This window comes from Culicoides brevitarsis, chromosome 1 (assembly GCF_036172545.1).
Source record: "Culicoides brevitarsis isolate CSIRO-B50_1 chromosome 1, AGI_CSIRO_Cbre_v1, whole genome shotgun sequence".
Lineage (NCBI taxonomy): Eukaryota > Metazoa > Arthropoda > Insecta > Diptera > Ceratopogonidae > Culicoides > Culicoides brevitarsis.
In genome coordinates, this window is record NC_087085.1 from 15,365,705 (window position 1) to 15,380,965 (window position 15,261).

General features: G+C 29.5%; 2 protein-coding genes across 5 annotated transcripts; one reads left to right on the top strand and one right to left on the bottom strand.

Annotated features, from left to right (window-relative positions):
- Positions 1–489: 489 nt before the first annotated feature.
- LOC134837182 (myrosinase 1-like) lies at positions 490–2,675 on the top strand. 2 transcript variants are annotated; one of them, XM_063852543.1, is made up of 5 exons: positions 490–593; positions 784–854; positions 939–1,048; positions 1,110–1,207; positions 1,261–2,675. In XM_063852543.1, exons 2-5 carry the CDS (start codon positions 811–813, stop codon positions 2,596–2,598), a joined length of 1,590 nt encoding a protein of 529 aa, XP_063708613.1. In that variant the 5' UTR covers positions 490–593; positions 784–810; the 3' UTR covers positions 2,599–2,675. The 2 variants fall into 2 exon arrangements, with proteins under 2 accessions (XP_063708613.1, XP_063708614.1); XM_063852544.1 differs by lacking the exon at positions 490–593 and having other exon boundaries at positions 751–854.
- A 542-nt stretch (positions 2,676–3,217) lies between these two features.
- Positions 3,218–15,245, bottom strand: LOC134827822 (uncharacterized). Of its 3 annotated transcripts, XR_010161815.1 has the most exons (14): positions 12,779–13,356; positions 7,180–8,007; positions 6,744–7,115; positions 6,612–6,690; positions 6,411–6,546; positions 6,049–6,350; positions 5,692–5,807; positions 5,295–5,590; positions 5,134–5,240; positions 4,663–4,825; positions 4,495–4,602; positions 4,278–4,430; positions 3,920–4,086; positions 3,218–3,679 (listed from the first exon to the last, which is right to left on the bottom strand). XR_010161815.1 is itself a non-coding variant. In XM_063840665.1 (13 exons), the coding sequence occupies exons 2-13, from the start codon at positions 7,861–7,863 to the stop codon at positions 3,631–3,633; spliced, it is 2,565 nt and encodes an 854-aa protein (XP_063696735.1). In that variant the 5' UTR covers positions 7,864–8,007; positions 14,981–15,245; the 3' UTR covers positions 3,218–3,630. The 3 variants fall into 3 exon arrangements, 2 of the variants coding, with proteins under 2 accessions (XP_063696735.1, XP_063696734.1); XM_063840665.1 differs by lacking the exons at positions 3,920–4,086; positions 12,779–13,356 and adding an exon at positions 14,981–15,245; XM_063840664.1 differs by lacking the exon at positions 3,920–4,086 and having other exon boundaries at positions 12,779–13,355.
- Positions 15,246–15,261: the final 16 nt, after the last annotated feature.

Here is a 15,261-nt window from a genome sequence, read left to right on the forward strand (position 1 = left end):
TTAATTGAATTCACAAGAAATACAGGAAACGTTAAGAAATTGTTCTTAAAATTTTAGAAATCAAAATATAAGAACCCCTCATCCACATCCGATAGTAAAAAATAATTCCTTTCTGTGTAAGATCAGAACTGTTTGTTGAAAGACGATTTTATTAGAATAAATAAACAATTTTTGAAAAATTTGAAATAAATGTCTATTAAATTGTGTTTAAAATGTATTTCGTAAGGTAAGTCAATATTCATCGTAAACTGTGTTTTTTTTATTTATTTAAATAAATAAAGTCAAGTGATATTTAGGTGCTTACTTCTAATGAACCTGAAGTGCTTACCTTTAATGAACAATGATAATACCTGATAAATGACAAAATTTAGCTTATCTTTAATTGATTTTTTTCAGTAGGGACTGTGATTGCCAACCTTGGACACATTAATTGATCAAAAGTAATTGAGAAAAGAAGTGTGAAGTGTCAGGACGAAAAATTCTGAATAATTTTAAAGCAAAGAATAATTTTTAAAAAATTCAGAACAAAGAAAAATCTTTTAAAATTATTTTAGTTTAAAAAAATTTTAAAGTAGATCGAGCATCAGCAGAAGGTAAAATTAAAATTTCCTAAAAAATGTTTCTAAAGTTTCATAAAAAACTACATTTTAATAAAAAATAAAATAAAAATAAAAAATTAAAATATTAATTATTGATTAATTTTTTTGTAGTCGTTCGAGTGATTTTAATGAAAAACTAATTTTTGGAGACATTTTTGGATTTAAATTTTCATTAATTTTTTAGCCATAAATCGAGAGAAATTTTCATGAAATGCATCCTTCGAAAATATTTTTCTTCCTTCTCTTCGTGATTTTGTAAGTATTTTTAATCTACTTGCCTAAAAATTACTTTTGATTAATTATTTTATGAAAATATTAAATAAAATATTTTTTCCTTAGAAATCATGAATTTACGACATCTGAAACCGCTAAACGCAAATTCCCATCGGACTTTAAATGGGGAATTGGAACTTCGTCATATCAAATTGAAGGTGCTTGGAATGAAGGAGGTCAGTTATAAAATTTGTTTCTCATAAATAATTATTTTTTTGAAAAATTCTTTTTTTTTAGGAAGAGGAGAATCAATTTGGGATTACATAACGCACACCAATCCAAACAAAATCCGCGACAAAAGCAACGGAGATACGACTGCTGATAGTTATCGCAATGTAATTGATAATTTTTCATCTAAAGATATCTTTTAAATTGTTATTTTTTTCAGTGGCGTCGTGATGTTGAGATGATACGAGAACTAGGAGTCGAAATTTATCGTTTTTCGATGTCTTGGGTGCGAATTTTGCCATCTGGATTTCCAGACTCGATCAACAAGGAAGGAGTTGAGTACTATAACAACTTGATTGATGAACTTTTGAAGTACAATATCACTCCGATGGTCACAATTTATCATTGGGACCTACCACAACGCTTGCAACAAATCGGCGGATGGACAAATTCAAAGATGATTGATTACTACATTGACTTTTCACGGGTCATGTTCGAACTTTTCGGCGATCGAATCAAGATTTGGTCGACTTTTAATGAGCCATACTACATTTGTCAAGGATATGAAGAGGGATTTATGGCTCCAGGTGTGGATTTGCCCGGTATCGGAGGATATTTGTGTGGACATACCATTTTAAAGGCTCATGCGGAGGTAGTTCACATGTATCGCGAAGAGTTTCAACCGAAATTCGGGGGTCAAATTGGAATAACTTTCGATTCTTCGTGGCTAGAACCGCTAACAGAATCCGATATTGACAAAGAAGCAGCAGAACGAGGCTTGCAATTCTTCCTTGGATGGTTTGCTCATCCAATTTTCAAGGGAAATTATCCGCCTGTCATGATCGAAAGAATTGGGGAGCTCAGTAAACAACAAGGATTCACGGAATCACGTCTCCCAACGTTCACCGAAGCAGAAATCGATCGAATCGTGAACACAAGTGACTATTTCAGCATTTGCAGTTACACGGGAAATCTCGTGACAATAGCGAAACCAAACAATACGTACAAAGTGCCGTCATTTTTGCACGATATGAACATCGGCAGGACAATAGATCCCAATTGGCCAACAAGTGGAAGCGATTGGCTTCGTGTTTACCCGAAAGGATTTTATAATTTATTGAAATGGATCAGCAAAACGTATGACAATCCTCCGGTTATTATTACCGAATCTGGAGTCAGTGACAGAGGAGGTACGAATGACACAGAAAGAATCAAATATTTTTATAGCTATTTAGATGCCACTTTGGATGCCATTGATGAAGGTTGCAACGTCACCGGATACATCGCATGGAGTTTAATGGACTCGTTTGAATGGCTCGCTGGTTATATCGAGAAATTTGGAATGTATTATGTTGATTACAATGACCCGAAACGACCGAGATATGCAAAAGCTTCGGCAAGAGCGTATGCTGAAATTGTAAAAACGGGTCAAATTAATTGGAATTTCTGGCCTGATCCGGAAATTTATATTCCAGCACCGGGTGCGGGTTTAAAACTTAAAGAAATGAAATTTTTCGTGTTTTTGAGTATTTTCGCAACTTTATATTTTTATTTTTAATAAAAAATCATAAAAATTAGGTTTTTTTGTTAATTTATTTTTTTATTTACTTTAAAATTATTTCACTAGTACATTCTTGTCAATTAAACACGTAATTTTTTTTGAATATTTTTAAGTAGATAATATATTTTAATAAATAAGAATATAAAATGAGAAGACATTTCTTCAACCATGAGATACAATCACATCTTAATAAATATATGTACTTTTGAATTAATGACAGAAAACGAGAAAATATTTTTTTTTTGTGTAAAAATTAAATATTCGACAATTCTTAAAATTAACCTTAAACACTAAAATCGTTAATCCTTCTAAAAAGTGCAAAATAGTGCGGATTTTCATCAAGGAACAATATTAAATTAAATAATAAAATAAATAAAATTTTTATTTTTCGAGAGATTTAAGAGGGGGACACGTCGTTACCGAAAAAGGATAAAAAAATTAAATGCTATGCAAAACTATTCACAACCCTTTTTAAATCTGAAACAAAATCATGCCAAGAGGTTTAAAATAAAAAAAAAATTAAATGAAAAAGATTTAAAAAGGACTACATGGCTGCGAAATTATTTGAAATAGTTGCATAAGCTGTCATGATTTGTAAAATAAATGATAAAAAATGTGAGATTTTATAAAAATTTTGGATGAGAAAGCACGATTTGTGGTTTACAGTAGTCAACAACTTAAATCTATTAATTCCTATAAATAAAATTTTTAAAGTAAAATTCGAAAAAATTAAATTGAACCAATAAATTATATTAAAGTAGTATAAATATACTAAGAGTAAGTGTCAACACCGGGCTCCGTTCCGCATAAAAAAAATTATTAAAATTTAAAACAAAAGTTAAGTAGCAAAGTTCCTTAATGTTGCGTTTGTCTAGCAAAAAATTCGTAAGGCATCACGTTTTGTTCTTCTCCATTCGGCGTTCAGTGGTGCGCGATGCTCTTTATTCTTGTTGTGTTTTTGATCTTTGCTGCATATCTTATTTTCAAGCTGAATATCCACAAAATAGGTATAAAAGTATAAATTTTCTGTTAAAGCTTACGCGTATAGCGATCCATCTCGGCGTCATTTAACTTGAATCTGTGAAAAAAATTAATTTAAAAAATTTTTGAAAATTAAATTTTTCAAAACGTGGGAGTTAAGAGTTATTAATCATGCTGGCAGTGAGCATTAAAAATGAGTTTTAACCAAAAGTACAAAATATTAGCGTTTTTTTTTATCGGAAAAAGGAATGAAAGCTAATTAAAAAGTTAAAAAATTTCACTCGTCAAAAAATTTTTTTTTTGTTAGAGAGAAGCAACAAACTATCTCACTTCTTACCTTACACAAGAAAACCCTCATCCCATTAAGTATTGACAATATATTATTTTTTTAATGTAATTTAAGTAAAAAAGAAGCATTTCTGATATATTTTTGATTTTTTGATAGAGCTTCTACCATGTTCTCTGTGTTACAAGTTATTTTCTTGTAAAACTGGTAGAGAAGACCTTTTTTCGTGTGTGTTTCAAATGATACAGAAACGAAATAAAAGAAATGGAAAAAAAGAAAAAAAAAGTGAATATAAAATAATTGTGTCATTTTTAGTTGAATGTGTAATTTTGGAGTGGTGCAAGTGTAATTTTGTGCATTTTAGGCCAATTTTGTTATAAAATATATGCTTCAACGGTCAGATACTTACAATTCAATTGATAAAATTGTTGATTTTTGGCAAACTTGTGCTGTTTTAACATGACATGGCTTATGACACTTAAGTCCACAGTCTCGGCATTCGTAACCTTGCTTGCCGGGACGACGCATTATCGAACGATTACATACTTCACAAATTGCTCCACTAAAAAAAATAAATTTTTAGCAATGAAATTGATTTAAAAATTAAATTTTTTAACGGTTCTTACCCACTAATATGCTTCGCGATGAAAGTATGATCGTTATAAATGTGTAATTTTGTTCCCTTGCGCCTCCATCGTGGTCGTTGTGCAATAGCCAATGGAACTAAAAAGTGTCTACAAGAAAATTTCTTCGTCAAAAAAAAATTTTTTAAATAAAATTAATAAAATTTTTACCTTTTGACACCATTTTCGACAGTTTCCAGTACGAGAGTCGATGATTCGTGGACAAATGTCTTGGCGGATGCACTTGACCAGCCCGAAACATTTGACGATTCTGAAACAGATGATCGACGTGATAAATTCATTGACGGCAAGGTACCACCTTGTGACCCCCCAGCTATTTACACACACGACACAACATTATTTTTACACAATAACAGGTACATTTTCATTACAAAAAATATTCGGGATGCGTTTGTTTCGAAAAATATGAAAAGAAAATAAGAAAAAAAATAAGAGTTAATAAAAATCTCTCAAAAAAATAATAAATAAAGTGCAATTTCACGCTACTAATTTTGAAAACTATTTCTACGAATTATTCAGAACTCTTCGGAATGAAGAACAAAACAAAAAATAAACTAAAAATCGATGCAATTTTGAAAACTAATTCATTGCCAATGCAAATAATCAAAACACAAGACTCACTATGACTCCGAGGAGGTAGAGGTAAAGTCGAGGGACGATCAGAAGATGCTGATCTCGAGTCCATGCTGTTGTAATTGTCGCGATCTCTGCTTTTAGAACGTGTCAAACTAAAAAAAAACAAAAATTAATCAAATTTTCAAAATAATTTTAACAAATTTTACCGTTTCTTAATATTTCCAAAGAAATTTCTCTTTGCCTTCGCACGTCCTCTGTCATCCAAATTATTTTGTTCCTGCTTTTGCTGTTCCTGATGAATTAACTTGCTGCTGGCATCATTTTTGTGATCTCCGTTCAGCGTATTTCCCGAATACGGCGATAATGTGTTGTTGTTGTTATTAGTACTTGCGGATGAGTTATGATAGTTAACGGGTGTGGGACTAAGCAAACCATTCTGATGATATTGATTCGCATTGCGACTTGCATTAGTATTGGCATGAGTATCTTTGGATGTCATTAACTGATGAAAAATGAGAAATTAAAAAGAAAAATCGAATTAGTAGGTAATTTACGGACTAAAAATATAGAAAAATGATCAAAACCATGCATGAAAAAACTTACAGGCTCTTTAGTTCCATTCGTTTGCATAGCATTTAATTTGTTATCGTTATAGAGGTTTCGACGATCGTAGGGCTCGGGTTTGATTGGGGATATATTTGTAGTTCTCAAAGTGGAATCTATGAGAGGGAAGGTATTATTTGATGAATTTTTCGTTTTTAGAAGGTAAAAATATTTACAAAAAGACTTAAAAAACAAAATTAAATGAGAAAATGAATGTTTACAAGCTCAAATTTTGCTTTAAAAAATTTTAGATGATCAAAAAATTCGAATTTTCTCGTCAAATTGAGTCGCTATTTAAACTGCTACTGCTCGGAGTAGTAGCCGAATACAAATTAGATTTTGTGTGAATTTTTATACCGTTATGTGCTGGCGATGCTGGTGACTGTGCAGCGTGTCTTAATGTTCTAGGCACTAATTCAGGTCGTTTTGCGTCAATGTTCGCACCTTCGATAAATACAAACTCTACCGTAATGGAGCCATGCACGGTTTCCGTTTCATACGGGCGTGGCTGTAACGTGAGAATTTGCGTGGATGCGAGTCCTATCGAGAGTTCATCGATGCCAACGAGACCCAAACCCAAGAATTTCGGAGCACCATTCGGTTTTAAGGGAGTATCGTATACTTCGAAGAGTAATTCAGCGGAATTTGCTGACAAGTTGCTACAAAAAAATAATTTTCATTAAAAAAATAGTTTTAAGTGATTTGATGAGGAATCTTACAACAAGAAATGTTCATCCCAGTAAGGACTATCGCCAGTTTTTGTGTTTGTTTGATTTTTCTGTGCCGGCTCGTCCATTTCTACAACGCAATAACTCTCTTTAGCACCGAGAATTTGTTCGCCACGAACTACTTTGACTGTGAAACGATTAAAAATTTAAATTTTAATGGAGACAGATGTATTTTAAAATTCAATTTCTTACCTAGAAGTCGTCGACTAGAAGAAACTGAGGATAAAAGTGTCGGGGAACGAGTTCTATACATGTTGTACTCCTCCTCTGACTGTAAAAAAATAAATTTTGAACATTTTTCAACAATTTTTAATCATAATTTACCGTTGTCATTGAGTAACTATCATAACTGGGTTCCATATCCATGCCACGAGGACACGTTGCATAAATTGAAAAGTCAATTGGATAGATAGTTTCACGCAATGCAGTGACAAAAGTCTCATTAATTGCAGCTTGAACGGTAGATTCTTCCTTTCCTGGCTTGATAGCGCCGATACTATTGATAACCAACTTAATTTCTGGATAGCCCTCGATACGCATGTTGCCCTTTAAGGTAATATAATTCATCACGATTGCCAAACGAGCCTTAAAACGCGAAACGGTGACTTTATAATGCGAAACCTCGACTTTGTCGTTGTTGTTGGTGAACGTTTTGGCTTGGAACACGACGTTACAGTCGCAATCGCAGGTAAGCAACTAAAATTTCAAACAAAAAAATTAGAATTTTATGATTTTTTGATGAAAATTTGAAATTTCTTACCACTTCTTGTGCATTTCCGGTAGGTTCACAGTACAAATTGCCCAAATTTGGTGCACCAGTTTCCGATAAAATACGCACAATTTCAATCGTGATGTCTTCTTTGCGCAATTCACTTCGGATAAAGTCATTTACCGCCGTGGTCCATGTTTGCAAGAGTTCATTAACGATCGTCAAGTCGCTGTACAACCATCGGAACGTTCTCGTAACCCAAGTGATGTTGGTTGAATCTTCGCCCATGATATTTTGCGGCACTGGCGTATAACGATTTCTCGTTCGCAACTCGGGTCCGGGACTTTTTCTGCTTAAACGTTTGCGGGCGAGTTGTGCTTGATTGGCGAGTGGCGTATCAGCACGTGATGGAGTGGCGGACATGCCACGACTCATTCCGGCGCCATTTCGATGAATTTCACGCGGTTCCGACTTGCGAATTGGAGCACTGCTCGACACGGAAGTTGCTGTTTTTGCTGTCACGGAGGATATTGTGCTTGAACTCGTGCTTGATTCGACCGAAGCGTCTTTTTTGATGTACTTTGCGTACAAATATTTGCCGAGCCAGATGGAGATGAGGACAAAAAGGGACCAAATAAATACAAACATAGCCAAGGAATCCATCGCGATGTCTCCGAAACCTTCAAATGTACAAATGTAATCTTCAACTTGATCTGCTAGATCTTCAATTGCCATAATATGTCTTCGTCAGCGTGTCAATAATTGTTTGCCATCATCAATGAAGGCCTGATAGGATGTTCAAAAGTGAAGTTTCGTATAAAATATGGATTTTTTCTTCTGATTTTTTATCACAGATTGATGTTTGTCCTGTTTGACGATCTGCAATGAAAGAAAAATGTGAGTAAAAATTTCAATAGACGTCAATAATATTTGCTTTGAGATAAGCCACTGCCGCAAGAAACTCTTTATCAACCACTGACAAGTACAAAAAAGGCAAAAAATGATGTCATACGCACAATTTACGGATTTATGGCGAAAACACACGCCATTCACTAAAACATGTTTTACCGGTAAATAGTCATTTTTGGACTTGATTGTGCCAAAAAATATCGAGTGTTAATGTGATGAATATGAAAAAGTTTCAATGTCACGTCAGCTGTTGTTCCCTTTCTCACCTCAAAGAAAATTTATTTAAATATTTTTTTTTATTTATTTCTAGATTGAATCAACTTTCCGTGCTGAGTGACCGGCAATCACTAAAAAATTAATTAGGTTCAACCAGTGTTCAACTGCGCCAATAATGAGGTCAAACAATGATAACACAACAAAAAATCATATGAGCTAATAATTATGGCATGTATCGATTAAGTGGTCGTCATTTCAAAATTGACTGTGTAAATAAATAAATAAAAGAGTGCCGTCACAAGCCAAAAAACGCTAACATGTGGTCATACACGAAAGATTCTAAAACGTTTTTTTTTTTGGCAAACGACTTCGTGGCACGTAATAACAGTAAAGTAACGTCAAAAGAGATTGCAGATTAAGTTAATCTATTTTTAGCTTGTCGTGAAAGAATCAACATTCGGATGGTGATGTCATAAATGCGATGAAAAAAATAATATTCGACGATGTTAAAGTCATCATCATTTATTTGTTTTTCATTCAAGCTCAAGAAGTGCTTCTCCTAGACTGGTTTATCTACATTTATTCTAATTTGAATAGCAGAATTCGTTGTCTTAGACAGAGCGCGCGGCAAAAGTGACGTAATTTTATGCGAAATACATTGTGTGAAAAATTATGTTCTATTGTGGCGGCTTGTACATCCAAAAATACACAACAATGGGCTTGGCAGTCGACAGTGCAATGTCTAAATTTGATAATTAAGGAAAACAAATTAGGCGTAAAACGTTTACAAAGTCTGAATTATTCACAAATAAATATCGAGAATGAAAAAAAGTGTGGCTCAGGTGAAGCTTTCATAAATTAATTTCTCGAAGGACGAAACTTAATGAACGATCATTAAAATTCTTGAACTCTATTTTATCCACAATTAAATTTATTTTTTCAAGCATTTCGAGAATTTTTGAAAAAATCGATGTTGTTGCATATAAGAAAATGTTTAAAATTTCTATTTTTTAATTTAAAAATTTTTTTTTTTTTTTTTTTTTTTTTTTAATAAAAATAATTTTTTTTAAATAAATACAATGAAAATTGATTGATTTTTTCTTATTTTAAAACTAAAGCTTCAGTCAAAAAATATTTAAAATTTTTTCTCTTTAAATTTTTTCTAATCAAACAATATTGCATTTTCTGTATATTTTGATGGATTTTCAAATGTAAAATCTTCAGAATTTCTATTGAAATTTGTACTTTTAAGTTTTGGAAATTTATGAAATAAAAAAAATAAATAATGTATAATAATATCGATATTTTTAAAAGTTTTTGTAATTTTTAATGCATTTTGTGTGAATTATAAGTTAAAAAAATTAAATAATAATAAAACATCACATTTTGCTCGAAAATTACTAATATTGATCCTAATTGAGTGAAAAAAATGTTTTTTAAATTTTTAATTTAATTTAATTTTTTAATTAAATAAAATTATTAGATTTTTTTTAAAAACTTTTTCATAATAAAAAATGTCAAATCAAAAATAAGGCCGCTCCAATTTTTTTTTTTTGAACTTTTTGTCCCATGCCCCATTTCAAAAGCCGAAAATCCAATGGGGCAAAATAAAAAAAAAAAGTTGAAAATTTCATCAAAAATGACCGTTTTTTGTTCTATTTTCATAATTTTCAATGAATTTTCAAAAATTTTTTAATATTTTTTTTAATTTTTTTTTTAACTTTTGTCTTAAAAATGATATTTTTACAAAAATTTTCTTCTCTAAAAATATTTTTTTCGAAAATCATTGAACTTACATATGTTTTTTAAAAAAAATTTTTTTTTCATGAAATTTTTTTTTCAATTTTTTAGTTGAATTGCTTTGAAATCAATTTAAATAAGAAGATCTTTATTAAGATACATTAAAATCAACGAAAATATTGATCAACGGTCAAAAATTAATTAAAAAATTTGTCATTTTGTATGAAAAACTATTTAAATTTTTTTTTATGCCCCCCCATTTTGAAAACATGTTTTTAAGACAAAAAGTTCAAAAAAAAATTGGAGCGGCCTAAATTTAAAAAAATAAAAAAAAACGCTCAAGTTATTCATTCCTCGACACTTTTCGCATAATTTATTACCGTTCTATGACTAAACAAATACCGAAGCGCAACAATGTAATTCGAAAAAAAAAACTAAACAAACAAAAAAAATGCTAGACTAAATAACATGTAATTTGTTAAAGCGACAGCATTTCATTCTCAAAGCTTTCATTTAATTCAATTTTATTTACAATTCAGTCTTTTTTTCTACATAAATGCAGAATGAAATGAAAACGAAATTGAAATTTAATGGTCTTGTTGAGCAAATTTTGGCATTAAAACCAACATTCATTTGCCATGAAACGTTAAAAGAAATAGTTTTGAACAAAAAAAAGTGGAATTTACTCTTTGCTCACTCAAGATTTTACAAAAAAAAAAACGTTTGACATTGAACTTTATCATGAGCTACAAAAAAACTGTTTATAATGACCAACTACTACTGAAAGTATAAATAATAATTATTATTTCGGTATGTAATTGCGTTCATAGTCCATAGTACGAATCCACTCGCAAACTTATCGTATTTTTCTCCAATTATATTTATAGAAAAAAGAGCAACGGCAACAACTGGAAAAAAAAAGTTTATAAACAACCCGTTGAGAAATTCGTGTGACATTTATGCTTTGACCTACTTTCGAGGCAATTTTTTTTTGGAAATCACGCTCATTTGTGTCAAAAATTGTGTCATGTTGGTCACTCATTGGCAAGCAATTTATAATTGAACGTTTGTCAATTTAATAGAACAGAACTGATTATTAAAAGTTAGTTTCATGGCCCATCTTGTCACGGTTGAGAAACTTTGAAATTGATTTTTTTTGCATATCATTAAATGATGATCCATTTTTTTTGCTGTGCCATGCAAAAATATTGGAAGAAAAACTAAGTAGGTAATGAAGATGATGCTTTTTTTGTTTTGTTTGTTACGCATGATGATAATTAATTATTGCACGGAACGGTAAATATCGCTGCAATGAAACAAAATCTTGTTATTGTTTTTCCATCAGCTTGGATAAATTTAAATAATAATTTTTTTATGAATAAAAAGTTGTAAAATCGCGTGTGTTGTAAGCTTTTTCTGCCAAAAAACCTAGTTCTGCTCGTCCTTTACCCAAATCATGCAACGCCAGTTTACGCCAGTCAATTAAATGAGTTTAAAAAGAGCCATTTTGGCCTCAAATCGATATTGAATAAACACACATTAATGCCATTCATCCATCCATTTATTGGTTCTTACGCCAAAAAAGTACCGAAAAAGTTTATTGAACACAATAAATTTTGAATTAGGATGGATCAGTGTGAAAAAATATATTAGGTTTCGAAAAAGACATTTTTTGGGTTAATTATAATTTTCGAGAATTTTTAGTTTTAATGGAATTTAAAAAATTAAAAAAATATTGTAATTCTTTTAAAAAAAATTCATAAATTCTAATTTTTTTTACAATTTAAAATTTTTAATATAAATTTAAATTTTTAGTTAAAAAAACTAAAAAAAATCTTTAAAAACTTTCAAGTTAAAACGTATTAATTAATTAATTTTGTTTTGAATTTTCAATGAAAATTTTTTCAAATTTAAAAACAAAAAATAATAATTTAGAAAACTTTTTTTTTGTGAATTTTCTATAAATTAAATGTAATGAAAAATAAAATAATTTTAAATTCGTGAAATTAATAAAAAATAATTGAATAAATATTAATTTAATTTTTTTTAAATAAATTTTCGATAATTTAATTTAATTTCAATTCAAATTCGTGAAATTTAAAAATAATTAATGAAAAAATATTAATTTAAATTATTTTTTGTTTAATTTTCAATTTTTAGATTTTTATAACGAACCTTTTAATTGTATGTAATTTAAAAAAATAAAAAAAAAATTAAGTGAAAAATTAAAAATATTTTTGGTTATTGACACCATCCTTCTATCGATGATGAAAAATGAGTTGAGCCCCCACGCTTTTGCAAATTCACTACATTTATTTTCAACTACTCTCAAAAAATTAATTTAAAATAGACGAACATATGGCGTCTCATCGTTGCACGCTTGTTCGCACGACTCTTTGTTCAATAGTTCTAAAATAAATTTAAATATTGAATTTTTGTTTTGAATAAAAATTTTTCAAGTTAAATATAGATGTGTTTGGTTTTTTATTTTCTTTTTTTTTTGTGTGTTTTGTTTGCAAACATACATAACATGATTATAGACAGTTGAATTGACGATAATCCGCGGCTGCGGCGAGTTTTAATAATAATAATGAGCTTTCCTCAATTTTTTTTTTCGTTCGCGTTAATATCGTAAGAAAGTGTCGTTGTCGTAAAATGTGTCTATCAAACATCTGACGTGACATTATCTTGTACCGGTTTTTTTACACACACCTGCCTCAACTAATTTTTAGATAGGAATCGTTAAAGAATTAATAACCAGTCGTTTTCATTAGCACAAATTTACCTGTTTTCGTGTTTAATCCAAATCAATTTTTTGATATCAATAAATATCGATGACCCGAAAGTTCCGTCGTCCGCGTGTCAAAAGTTCAAAATAATTATTATAAATTTATAAATAAATGTTTTGTATTGAATTGTGTCTATAATAGCGAAACACACCGGTATATATTTAATAAATAAAGTAGAATAAATGAAGTCATTCGCTCATATTTTTGTTTTTTTTTTAATTATCACTTTTTTGCGTTGTCACTTCTCTCTTTTTATATTTTTTTTTTGTATTATTTTTTGGCAATTGTAAAATATTTCACCAATTATTCGATAAATTTCACACTTTTTTTCGTATTGAAGCTCGTTGTCGTTTTTTTTTTAATTTTATTTAATTATAATTTTAAGCTGAATATTTTTCTTGTAGTAGTATGAATGAACTATTTATCTTGTTTCTGGCAATATTTTTTAGTTTTTTTTTTATTTTCTATTGTTTTCGTATTCCGTAACTGCCACACTGACACACACTCACGCTAAAATTTGGCCAAATATATGGTTTGAACAGTTGCGTTGCTAAAGCTAGAATAACAGTTGTGTTGATTTTGATTGAGTAGTGAGCCTAGAGAACGAACGACGAAAAATGTAATAAAACAGAAACGGCAAATTGTGTGAATGGTTGAGTTGAGCGAAATGAGTGGTGTGGCGTTTAAATTTTTTTTTTTAAATATTGATGTCTGTCTGTCACAATTTTTAAAAATTTTAAAAATATTTTTTTTTAAACTTTATTTCAAAAATTTTTAATTTCAAAAATTTTACTGATAATATTTTTAATTAATATAATTAATTAATTAATTTTAAAATTTTTAATTAAATTAAATTATTATTTTTAAAATACTAGATGTGACAAAAAATAAAAAAATAATTCAAAAAATTAATTTAAAAATTCAAATAATTTTTAATTTATTTTAAATTAATTTTTTTATTTAATTTTTTTCTTATTAATTTTTTTTTTAATTTTTTATTAAAATTCATAAATTTAAATTTTAAAAAAATTAAAATTTTGAAAAAAAAAATTTAAAAAATGATCAAATTAAATAATCAATTTTTTAAATTAATTAATTAATTACTAATTTTTAAATTTGATTTCCAATAAAATAAATTTTATTTTTTGCTTTTAAAGTTTTGGAAGTATCAAAATATTTAATATTAATTTTGTAAAATTTGTACTAAAATTTATAAATTTGAATTTTTAATTTTTTTTTAAATTAAAATTTTTAAAAAAATTAATTAAAAATCGTTAAAAATTATTTTTAAACATTTTTAAAAATTCCAAATTTTTATTTAAAACCCGCTCAAGCCACATCTCGTTGACTCTTCCGTTTCGCACGCTTCACGAGAGGAGAGTAAAAAATTAATTGCGAGAGAGCATTCAATTGCGACGACCACTTTTTGGTGTTTTGAATTGAAACTTGACTTGAAGTGTTTGCCACTGTTTTGAATTTAGATGAAAATATTCACTTTAAATTTTCGCTTTAAACTATTTCTTTCGTAAAAAGCATTAGATTTTTGCGAAAATATTCAAGTCATCTATCAAAAAGATTGTTCGCAAGATATTTTCTTCGCTTGTACACACCAACGGTCGCTTACACAATTGTCTGTCTTATTAATAGATTTGTCGAGGAAAATTGAAGCTGCTACTTGGAAGTTCGTATTTTTCTTTTTTTTTCTATTTTATTTTTCGCCACACTACTCAATTCGCGATTTTTTTTTCGCGACGACACTATGGATGTGCAACGAATAATTGGCATTCACTAAAATCACCTTGACTTTTATTTTTTATTTTTTTTACAGCACTATTGCGAATTTATTTTAGGATTTTTCAAGTTAAACAAGTGAAATGATTGATTGATGCGTAAGCAGGTTCAAGATCGTCGTTTTCGTGAAAATAAAACTTTTTTTTTGCAGTTGAAAAAAATTATCGACCAAATTTTATAAGAAATCGACTTTACGTAAAGGAGATTCACTCGAAACTAAGAGAAAAGTGGGAGCTGATTTTCTGTGTGTAAAAATGTGAAAATTGTTCTATTTATAAAAATAGCAGCAAATGATGAGCAATAAATTCAACCACAGACAAAAATTGTGTGCATTTGATGTGAATTTTCCACCCGATCCATGAAGATGACAATTTTCCGCAAAAAATAATTTGACGCTCAAAACTCACCTGAAATTCATGCAATCTGTTCCAGGTAACTTTGATGAGGTTTGACGGAAACTTAATTAAACATCGTTGTACTGAATTTGTGAAAAATTATTGATTAGGTTTTTCACTTGGTTTTTCTTTGGGATCGATTATTTGTGAATAATTCTACGTTTTTGGTTAACACTATCGACTAGTTGTCATTCGATGAATGAAGTTTTAGCTTTTCTTTGGTTTATTTCATGATGCGCTCGTGAAAATTGTCTGAATTTCCCGAAATATGGGAAAATTCCTTTGTTTTGGGT